Source organism: Vipera berus, assembly GCF_964194415.1.
Source record: "Vipera berus genome assembly, chromosome: 5".
NCBI lineage: Eukaryota > Metazoa > Chordata > Lepidosauria > Squamata > Viperidae > Vipera > Vipera berus.
In genome coordinates this window covers 51,482,505-51,494,905 of record NC_138207.1, presented here as the reverse complement: position 1 = coordinate 51,494,905, position 12,401 = coordinate 51,482,505, and the positions used below count along the sequence as shown (strand labels likewise).

General features: G+C 34.9%; 1 protein-coding gene across 1 annotated transcript in view; it reads left to right on the top strand.

Annotated features, from left to right (window-relative positions):
- Positions 1-12,401, top strand: part of LOC308668419 (VPS10 domain-containing receptor SorCS1-like) — a gene marked incomplete at its 3' end in the record, with an annotated part of 415,624 nt that overhangs the window by 384,389 nt on the left and 18,834 nt on the right. Inside the window, 3 exon segments of the mRNA XM_081328297.1 lie at positions 2,997-3,130; positions 5,188-5,311; positions 9,993-10,105. Of these exon segments, the coding sequence (XP_081184423.1) occupies positions 2,997-3,130; positions 5,188-5,311; positions 9,993-10,105 (371 nt within the window).

Genomic DNA, 12,401 nt, shown 5'->3' with positions numbered 1-12,401 from the left:
CTTTATATGCAAGTTAACAAGGCTACTTGAAGGAAAACCTTTTTGTTTATGCAGGCCATGACCTGAAGCAGAAATGTCATTGTCTGTATCATTCCCATCTTGTAACAGGATTGCAGCCATGTAATTGCACCATATAATTTATTACATTCCTTGTCAGACCTTAAACTGCATAGGATGTGATATTCTCTTCAAGGATTAAATTGATAAACATTTTGTATAGCTGTAAAATTCTTAGGCTGAATTTAGCTGTAGCTGCTAGAGTTTTTATTCTGGGATGGGAAGGTAGGGGAGTTTATCCTCTATTTTTACACAGAGAACCTAACACTATATTTGTGTGATAGCATAATATATCATCATGCAGTGAAATCAAACTAAAACTAAAATTAAAATTGTTACAGTCTAATAAGATGTTGGTGATTTTAGCTTCAGGATCTTATGCAATTTCAGATAAAGACTGAAATTTCATGTGAGGATATTATAATTCTGTGAGATTTCAATATTCTTGCCTTGTATCTTAGGAGAAATTTAAGAGCACTGAAATGTTAAAAGCTTTTTCAGTTTCATGTGATTTGGCCCATTTAAATTATTTCATTTGTATTGTTATTCATCCTGAATCAATTCACCATAGAATGAAGTCTTATTCACTTAGGGGCCTAAAAGGCTGATCCAGCACAGTAGACAGATTTGTCTTGATTTCCATTCTCCTTCTTGTTCCAAAGTCATTCTGCCAAACAAAGTAGTGGAACCTGGGTTTCCTGACTGTTGCATATTCTCCAAGTTTTGCTTCCCAATCTGGTACCATGGGCAAAGTATCTCTTTTTCATTGTGCCAGATTGTCTTTGTGGTTGTTAACATGCATATTAATAAATTATGGAATTTAGTGTTTATATGTTCTGGACTAATTCCTAATAAATCTACATGAGTTTTCAGTCCAAAGTTTAAACTTAGCTTTTTTTTGCTTGTTTATTTGTTTAATGTTATATATTTCTTTCCAATGCTTATGAGGTATTTTATTTTATATAACCATTGCATGTAATACAAACTTGCTTCTTTATACTGACATTTACCCTTTTTTTGTTATAAGCTTTATCTATTTAATTATTGATGGAGCTATTACCATAAGTAAAGCATTTTATGCCAATTTTCCTCACAGGTATTGTTGATAATTTTTTTCCTTTATTATTTTCTATATAATTCCTTTCATGATTGAATCCTTATTGTGCTTTTTAAGATTTTTTATCTTCTTTATCATAAGATTTTTTTACTTGTTCTTTCCCCATGTCATATTTTAATGACAGATTAAATGCCTAATCTAACTCTTTAATACTTATATTCCACTGACTCCCTCATGTGTGTTGCTTGTTTTGAAGGACAGAAAGAAAATTCAAGTGATGGAAAATACAAATCGATCACACTACCAGTCTTTGCTTTAAAGTTATTAGAACAGTGAAACATCTATTTTAGAAAGCAACTAATGAAAGGTTAATGACATATGAAATAGAATAACAATTTCAAAAGAATTATTGTGGTGTGCAATGCCATACAACTGTGGGAATCTATAATATATGAGCATACGGGGATGCTTCAACTAATCACATCAGTGTTTTCTCTTGTGACAGCTGAAGTATTTTCATATCACCTAATATTTTTTAAGGGAAATATACCTTTCTTCTACGTAACCACTGTTCTCATACTTTTCAATGGGATATCTAGAACAATGGTTTTTAAATTATTTGATTCAATTCCCCCAAAAATCCTAGACTCTTGCTTTATACAAAGTGCATTTGTGACAGCAACACCTAAACTGCATCTTTGCCTCACAAATAAGCAGTTATCTGCAGAATTAATATCTGCACAATCCCTTAATAACCTCCAGTTTAGAACATAGATTCTCCAGCATATGTGCTTCCTGGAATTAATTAATCCTTGTAAATGCAATCCTTTTTAATTCAAAGAGCACAAAGAATTTTCCAACTCTTGTTAGAACTATGTCACGTAAATAGTAGTGCAACACCATCTGCTGTTCCAAAACTGCATTTTTAAATCTGTCTTTATATCTTATTTGTAATAATCAGAACTACCTGCTTCAGTGATTTCCCCCCTAAACCAATATCAAAAATAGCAGATCTTCAATGAACAATATATGCATTATTTTTCAGATGAGGTTTTTGAATCAGCACTTGAATGTACATTGCTTTTCATAAGTTATCACACCAGAGAAACACAGTGTAGATGATACATGTGTCATGTCCTCATATATGATGAGGCTTTACATGACTTCCCATCCATCATGGAAGGAAAAGAGAGGAAATGTCTCTACTTTTATACACTGAAGATCCTGTGTGGTGTTTTGATGCCCACTGACAGCTAGGAAACAGAATGTGACCAGTTTCATTCTGTTTGGGACACATCATTCCTATGTATAAACACAGCATTATATGGGATTACAATCCTTTACTGGAAAATGATTTCAAACTTTGGAATTTTGTATTACAAGTTATAAACTGCCTTATTTGAATGTGAGCAAGATGATGCATTAAAGTCACAAAACATATTAAGTCGTACTATTTTTATCTATATTACTCTGAAGTAGTATTTGGAGACAAGGATTTGCAGGATTTGCTTTGAAACAATTTCATTATTCTAATTCCTTCTACAATGGAAACATTATTTACTTCAAACAGAAAAGGTTTCCCTTTTTTCTGAAATGATATACAGTAGCTATTCTTCTGGTAGTCATAAGCTAGGGTTCTTCTAGAATTTAGACGTCTTATCTTCTCCTTTCCTTTCCCTTTCCTTTCTCTTTCCTTCCATTACACCTCTGAGTGAAGATATAGCCTGTAGTGAGACTGCTCTAATCATGTGCAAGTTGCAACAGTGCTGAAATTAGATTATAAACGAAGTAGCCTACAGTCCTACTGAAACTGCAGAGCATAAAACTTAAAATCTGAGCATGTTTTTATGACATATTTTTCTTATTTCTTCCTCATTTCTAGGTCCTTTAGAGCATGTCCATTTGTCACTTCCATTTGTAACAACAAAGAACAAAGAAGTTAATGCCACAGCAATATTATGGCCCAGTCAAGTTGGAACTCTAACCTATGTTTGGTGGTTTGGAAATAACACTGAGGTCTGTATTTCATGCAGTGAAATCAATGGCTAATTAATGGGGGAGAATTAAGAAACAGATTACAGATTACTTGATTAATACAAAAGATTCTAGTTTTTTTCCCCATCATGCAAAATATAGCTTAAAATAATATAATTGTTCAACTTCAAATTCATTTATATGTATGTCTGTTATTCTAGGGTTTGAAAGTGTACCATTTTCTATTTTTATACTCAGGGTTGTCTTTATCACACAGAAAAGGATAGACTTTTGACTGAATGTCTGTAGTTACCACCTTTACTTTAAAAAAACTTCCCACATCCTAGAACTCCACTGTTTATGCTATTTCATTAATGAATATTTTAAATTCCTCAAATGAATTTCTGTTATATTAAACCACTGTTTATTAACCATGGCAATTTCCCCAATGCGTAGACTTCATATTCCAGATTTCTACAGCCAACATGATCATTAACAAAAATTCTCAGAGTTGAATACATATACCTGGAAGTACCAAGGCTGGGAAGCACTGCATTAAAGTGATACATTTGCATTATTAATCACTCACCTAAATGATGCATAGCCTATGTACAATATTTAATTTGCTACCTATCATTGATTGCTTCTTTCTAACTCATTTGGATTATGATCTGCTGTACTGCTACATTTAAAAGTCATTAGAGAGTGGGCTTTAACCACTATAGTATAGAAGTTGTATTAAACATGTTCCATTGAGATCACATGAAGTTAAACATTTATTGTTTACTGAATGGTAGAAACAACAATGGCAAGGTTATCTGATAATGTGAAATACATACAACAATGATGGACTTGCACTTCATGAAGGTAGCAAGGTCCTGTTACAGTCTTGGACTTTAAAAGAGCTAATTTCAATAAACTTAGAGAGACCTTGGGAAGAATTCCATGGATGAGAATCCTAAAGGGGAAAACAACTCAAGAAGCTTGGGAAATTTTGAAAAGTGAGATAATAAAGGCCCAGTCTAGCACAATACCAACAAAGAAGAAAAATAACAGCTCTCAAAAGAAACCAGCATGGCTGCATAAAGAACTCTCTGATAAATTGAAAGATAAAAAGGACAAGTATAAGAATTGGAAAGAGAAAATGTGAAAAAATCCTTACTTTATTGTTATTGTTATGTGGTTCTTTGGTTTTTCATTTTTTCCTACTTTTCTATTTATCTTTTTGGTAGCCTGATGTTTTCTCTGTCTAAACTTTATGATCTTTTCTTTCTTTCTTTCTTTCTTTCTTTCTTTCTTTCTTTCTTTCTTTCTTTCTTTCTTTCTTTCTCTCTTTCTCTCTTTTTCTTTCTTTCCTTTCTCTCTCTCTCTTCTTTCTTTCTTTCTTTCTTTCTTTCTTTCTTTCTTTCTTTCTAATCTGCAGAGAGATATTTTTCATTCATATTTTACAGGAAAAGAATATGCACCATCCATATTAACAACTTTCTTATTTTAAATTGGTTAGATGCACAAAAACAATACATGAGTTTAACTTTGTCAGGTTTTGTTCATTTTGGATTCATTGAAATATACAAATTGTATGGGAATATTCAAATTCACATGCTATTGTATATTAAAAATTGGAAGAATTAGAAAGGGAAAAATATCAATCTTACCTAATCTATCCATATGTACATGTTGTACACTTTCAAGATTTTTTCATTATATTAAGCCTAAAATTAGACTTATTTGGATCATCTTGGTTTATTCTGTAATCACTAAGCCCAATTTTGTGGCTTAGTTTTTATATAAACCAAGACAAGCACTTGTTTATTCTCACTCCCCTTTAGTATGTTATGAAAATTTATCCATCATTTTTTGTATATGTAGGTACTTTTATGAAGCTTTTCTAGATGATAGGTTTCATAGTTTATGGAACCTTTCATAATGTACGCTTTTTCATACAATTGAAAAATGTGAGAAAAATAAATCAGTGGCAATAGCTTCCTAATGATTCTTTGGACTTCTTGAATCCCAATTTGTTTTTAGCAACATGCCTGTCTTGGCTTTTATTTACTACATTAATTAAATTTTCTTGTTTTCTTCTGATGTCTTTGCAGCCACTAATTACTCTAGAAGGGACCATCACATTTACCTTCTCTACGGAAGGTATGAACATAATCACAGTACAAGTTTCTGCAGGAAACACAATTCTGCAAGACACCAAGATGATTGCAGTGTATGGTGAGCCTTATTTTCGTTCACTCTTTCTTGATTTATTCCTTAGGTTTCCATGGCCATTTCCCCTTTGCTGGATTTTTGGGTTGAAAAAAAAGAAGAACATAAGGACAAGAGTATACAAGACAACTATATGACAATCAGATCAATCAAGAGCTTTGAAGTTAAATTTATATGTATTACCTTTTATAATTTCAAGGATCTGTTTATCCATCACAAAGTGCATTCTTTATACTTCATAACAGATTTACACCAAGGGAAATTCTTACTTTTCAGCAATTCAACATCTGGGTCATATCTTCAAACAGAAATAAACACATGATTTCGACTGAGAGCTGCACTTTGAATTTTTAAAATTTTCCCTCAGGGACCATTTTTGTTGATACAGTGATATCACCAGGAAACAAAATTAAGATTTAAGGGACAAAGAAGCAAAGGTAGGGATAGGTTTAGGGATAGGGACAAGGATAGGGATAGGGACGAGGATAGGAATAGGGAAGAGGATAGGGTTAGCGTTAGCAATAGGTTAAGCAACTGGATTATCTAATAGAACCAGGAAGCGTCCTGATGTAAACTATCCTCTAGAAGAACAAATGCTGCCTTGACGGAATGTGCAGGTATATATATATATATACACACATACATATCCATACACACACAAACACATTTGTCATGGCTTTCCTCCTGAGGAGCAAGCGTCTTTTAATTTCTTGGCTACAGTCCCCATCTGCAGTGATCTTGGAGCCCAGAAAAATAAAATCTGTCACTACCTCCATTTCTTCCCCATCTATTTGCCAGGAATTGAGAGGGCCGGATGCCATGATCTTGGTTTTCTTAATGTTAAGTTTCAACCCAACTTTTGCACTCTCCTTCTTCACCCGCAACAAGAGGCTCTTTAGTTCTTCTTCACTTTCTGCCATTAGAGTGGTATCATCTGCATATCTTAGGTTGTTGATATTTCTTCCGGCAATCTTAATTCCAACTTTTGATTCATCTAGCCCTGCCTTTCTCATGATGTGCTCTGCATATAAGTTAAATAGGCAGGGTGACAATATACAGCCTTGCCGGACTCCTTTCCCAATTTTGAACCAATCAGTGGTTCCGTGTCCAGTTCTCACTGTTGCTTCTTGACCCGCATATAGGTTTCTCAAGAGACAAATAAGATGGTCTGGTACTCCCATTTCTTTAAGAACTTGCCACAGTTTGTTGTGATCCACAATCAAAGGCTTTGGCATAGTCAATGAAGCAGAAGTAGATGTTTTTCTGGAACTCTCTAGCTTTCTCCATGATCCAGCGTATGTTAGCAATTTGATCTCTAGTTCCTCTGCCTCTTCGAAATCCTGCCTGTACTTCTGGTAGTTCTCGATCCACATACTACTGGAGTCTAGATTGTAGGATTTTAAGCATAAAATTACTAGCATGAGAAATGAGTGCAATGGTGCGATAGTTTGAACATTCTTTGGCACTGCCTTTCTTTGGAATTGGAATGTAAACTGATCTTTTCCAATCCTGTGGCCACTGTTGAGTTTTCCAAATTTGCTGGCAAATTGAGTGTAGCACTTTTACTGCATCATCTTTTAAGATTTTGAAAAGCTCATCTGGAATACTGTCACCTCCACTAGCTTTGTTGTTGCTCGGCTTTTCTAAGGCCCACTTCATTTCACATTCTAGGATGCCTGGCTCGAGGTCAGTGACCACCTCATTGTGATTATCAGGGACTTTAAGCTCATTCTTGTATAGTTCTTCTGTGTAATTTTGCCACCTCTTCTTAATCTCTTCTGCCTCTGTTAGGTCCCTGCCATTTTGGTCCTTTATCATGCTCACTTCTGCATTAAACGTTCCCTTCACCTCTCCAATTTTCTTGAAAAGATCTCTGGTCCTTCCTATTCTATTGTTTTCCTCTATTTCTTTGCACTGTTCATTTAAGAAGGCATTCTTATCTCTTATAGCTATTCTCTGGAATTCTGCATTCAATTGGGCATGTTTTTCTTTTTCTCCCTTGCCTTTCGCTTCCCTCCTTTCCTCAGCTATTTGCAAAGCTTCCTCAGACAGCCATTTTGCTTTCTTGCATTTCTTTTTCTTTGGGATGGTTTTGGTTGCTACCTCTTGTACAATGTTGCAAACCTCTGTCCATAGTTCCTCAGGCACTCTGTCTATCAGATCTAATTCCTTAAAACTATTTGTCACCTCTACTGTATATTCAACAGGGATATGATTTAATTCATACCTGAGTGGCCTAGTGCTTTTCCATACTTTCTTCAGTTTAAGCCTAAACTCTGCAATGAGAAGCTCATGATCTGAGCCACAGTAAGCTCCTGGTCTTGTTTTTACTGACTGTATAGAGCTTCTCCATCTTTGGCTGCAGAGCATATAGTCAATCTGGTTTCTGTGTTGACCATCTGGTGATGTCCATGTGTAGAGCCTTCTCTTGGGTTGTTGGAAAAGAGTGTTTGCTATGACCATCGTATTCTCTTGACAAAATTCTATCAGCCTATGCCCTGCTTCATTTTGTACTCCGAGGCCAAACTTGCCTCTTATTCCAGTTATCTTTTGGCTTCCTACTTTAGCGTTCCAATCCCCCATGATAATAAGGATAACATTTTTTGGTGTTAGTTCTATAAGGTGCTGTAGGGCTTCATAGAACCGGTCAATTTCATCCTCTTCAGCACCGGTGGTTGGGGCGTAGACCTGGACTACTGTAATATTGAATGGTTTGCCTTGGATTCGAACTGAGATCATTCTGTCATTTTGAGGATTGTATCCCAATATTGCTTTTCCTACTCTTTTATTGACTATGAAGGCTACTCCATTTCTTCTGAGGGATTCTTGCCCGCAGTAGTATACCTGATGGTCATCTGAATTAAATTCACCCATTCCTGTCCATTTTAGTTCGCTGATACCTAAGATGTCAATGTTCAGTCTTGTCATCTCTTGTTTGACCACGTCCAGCTTTCCTTGATTCATGGATCTTACATTCCAGGTTCCTATGGAGAAAAAATCTTTACAGCATCGGACTTTCCTTTCACCACCAGACACATCCACAGCTGAGCGTCCTTTCGGCTTTGGCCCAGTCACTTCATTCTTTCTGGCGCTACTAGTACTAGCCCTCTGCTCTTCCCCAGTAGCATATTGGACGCCTTCCAACCTGAGGGGCTCATCTTCCAGCGTCATATCGTTTTGCCTTTTGGTACTGTCCATAGGGTTTTCATGGCAAAGATACTGGAGTGGTTTGCCATTTCCTTCTCCAGTTACAGCATTACAGTCTGTTAAATGCAATGGAAAGATGAACGTTTAGGAGCTTTTTCTACAGCTATTTTCTCCTCCTCTCTTTCTTCCTCAGTTGTGATTATCTGGACCACTGCAATATAGGTAGTCCTTGACTTACAACAGTTCACTTAGTGACCATTCAATGTTACAACAGTACTGACAAAAGTGACTTATGACCATATCTCACAGTTATGATCATTGCAGCATCCCCATGGTCACTTGATCAAAATTCATATACTTGGCAACTGATTCATATTTATGACAGTCACAGTGTCCTGGGGCCATATGATAATCATTTGTGACCTTCTGATAAGCAAAGTCAATGGGCAAGCCAGATTCACTTAACAATTGTGCTACTAACTTAACTGCAGTGATTCACTTAACAGTTGTGGCAAGAAAAATCATAAAAATTTGAGGCAAAATTTACTTAACAACTGTCACACTTAGCAACAGAAATTTTAGGGTCAAATATGGTCATATTTCAAAGGACTACCTGTACTTTACAAAGATACCTTTGATATCTTTCAATGTATAATTCTTTAAAATCTTTCAAATGACCTTTTTTACATTAGGGTGTTTGTAGTTGAACTACAAAGTAACTAATTGAGAAATAATTACAAGAACCATATTGCATCCTAAGGATCATGCAAAAAGCCCTTTAGTTGGTGATTTAGGCATAAGCTAAACTAGCTATATTACAGGTGTCAAACTTGATCATATCACATGACGTATTGTGATGTATTGTGATGTTTTTTGCCTTTGCGGAGCCAGGGTGTGCGTGGCCTGTACATGACACATCTAGCCTGTGGGCTACCAGTTTGACAGCCTTGGTACAGGGCCTCACAATCTGCAGGGCATCACAATAGTTTAGAATATCAGTTTTCTTATATGAAAACAAGTTCATTTTTCCTCATGTTGATAAAAGTGACTGATTACTTATTTTGTCAGCATTGTTTGTCTGTATATTAAAAATATGTTTAAAATTACACTTAGACAGACGACATTATTTATGAGACAGATCCAGTCAGGCAAATGATCAATATGTAATCAGTAAATGCATTCATTTGAAAATAATTTGTATTTTTCACTTTAAATACATTGCTATTAAATAATTAAAAGGCAAAATGTATGTTTTCAATTTATTTGCGGTGATCCAAGATCCTCTTTTAGTCTGCAAGTTTGTGAGATCTTGTGTAACTTTTTAACAAGGTGCCTATATGTTTTACATAGCTTACGGCCTCAAAAAGTCTAAATTCAGCAGTGTTAGATATTTTGGAGGGTGTTTGTTAGTTAAAATTTAAAATATTAGTCTGTTTCTCTTTGCCTAAATGTATGCTATTTTAATGTGAGCACCATTTAATAACTTGTGATTCTGTTTTTTTTCTTTCCATTTCACTCTTTTTCTCTCTTTTCCTTCTAGAGCATTTTCAGTCTTTACGGCTTTCGTTTTCTCCAAATCTGGATGAATACAATCCAGATATTCCTGAATGGAGACGGGACATTGGTCATGTCATTAAGATAGTTCTAGTTGAGGTAAAGAAAAGTTGCATATTTTATTGATATGCTTTACCTTCCACTAATTTCTTTGAAAGGAGCAATTAGAAGATTCTGCATCTAATTTAAGACACAAAATGATTTATAGGAATATTGCTTCCATTTATTAGATTAATAATATGAACAATTTTCATTCATTTAATTTCAGATTATTTTTTTTTTAAAAATAAAAATTAAAAGTCTATATTCACACACACATACAATTTTATACACAGACGCACACACACACAGAGAGAGTTACAGATGCTTGTTCTCACATCATTGTAATTGTGTTCTTTTGCAGCATGCTAAAAATGGAGTTGTATTTTTTTTTTACTACCTGGGGAAGAAAGTTTTAAATATATAGTTTGGTATCTTTATCTTGTATTCCCATCTTTGTATGCTGTTTAAGTCTAACATTTTGTCCATATGGGTCATTGCAGTCTGTCCTGTGTCTGTGTTAGATGATCATGTAATTCATTAATAACTCTTCATCATACTTTCTCAATGTTATGGTGCAGAATAATACAGATCAAGGGATACTGGGACCATTGTGCTAAATGAACGTGGAATTAATCCATAGTTCTGTATTACTAATTATCTATGAAGGTCTGGAATTGATAAGAACAATTCAAGAACATGATGAAATATAGATAAGAATATTTTCACTGTAAATAGTTTTCAAGTATTGAGGTATGGAAACAAATTTTCTTGCCAGGATGCAAGGAATATTTCTGTACAAAATTTGAATACCATAGTAAGACATAAAGAATGGCTAAACATGGGCTGCCATATTAGACTCACCATGATTTAAACCTGCACAGATTAAGCTGTCATCAACAATGAGAATATGAAGGCCAAAAGTGACATAGGAAAGCTATAATAAGGCCACATAAAATATACATTAAAACTATGTGTACCATAGGGAGAACACCCTTTTCTTAAGCTGGACTCATCAATTCAAGGGATCCATTTCAGACTTTCTTGAATTCTAGGCTGATGAATTCCAATAGTTTTCAACCTGAAAATACACCGGAGGAGTGGAGGGGCGGGGAGGAAGTGACATCATTTATGATATGCTTGATGCAAATTAGATAATGTCATTATACCTTATAGCAGATAAGGCAGGGGTGTCAAACTCACAACGTCACTGACATGTCGTGACATATCATGACTTTTTTCCCATTACCGGCATTGGGGTGGGTGTGTTTTCGGTATGACGCATCCATCCTGGAGGCCGGCAGTTTGACATCCCTGATATAGTTAACAGATTTTATGGCTCCCCCTCCCAAAAAAGTATGTTCAAGCGGTACAAGCCTTAATTATAAAATATCCACTCATTCATTCATTTTATATAGCTACCTTTTTGATATGTGATTCTGAGAGATGTTCAAAATTTTTAAAAAGTGGGTCTTAAAGGATTTTAATATAGTTAACCATTTTTAGCAGAGGTAGTTAAATCAACTAGAAACAATAGAGATGGTCAGGATAGTCTTAAAAATCATCCTGTCTGAAATATTGGGAAGAAGCCAGGTTTTTAGAGCCTTTTGGGAGACAAGCAGGGTCAGGACATCCAAATTTTGGTGGGAATGTAGAGTAGGTGTGTGGCAGAGATGTCTTGCAGTGTATGACATTGTTTAAATGATGCCAAGCCTATCAGATCTTATTGAATAGCAAAGATAATTGTAAACAGACAGTCCCATATAACCAGCACCTAGGCATTCTTATATGCATATGTATTCCTATACAGAATGTACTAGAGGTTCTATTTTTAACTTATGTTATTATAACTATCTCAGTAGCCATGTTTATATAAATACAAAGAGAACCCCTGATTAAGTTAGTCTGATATATTATGTGTGGTAGAGCTCCCACTGTTCTTTTCTACATCCAGTGCAATCAGACCTTGAGCTGTGTAAGATCCAAACAGGGTTGTAATATGACTTTTCACCTCTGTTTATCAAATTTTTAACATTTTTTTCTTTCAAATTCTTCCAAATTTGAACTTCAGAATTAATTGGTTCGTGCATAGCAATTCTTGTTGGGTTATTTTGGGTCTAATATTGTTTGTTTTTTTTAATTTCTATATTGATTTTGTAAATACCACACTGTGTGATACAATGTTTATTCATGTCATTCATGTTCATTAATTAATTTTCTTTGCAGATAGTTTTAAAGTGTATATTTTTAAGTCCCAAAACCCAGCAATCACATTTACCACTGTCCAAGATTCTCTTCTGAGAAATGCCTATATAGGAAGGGGAATATAATGCTTATCAAAAAGTGGAAAATGGAT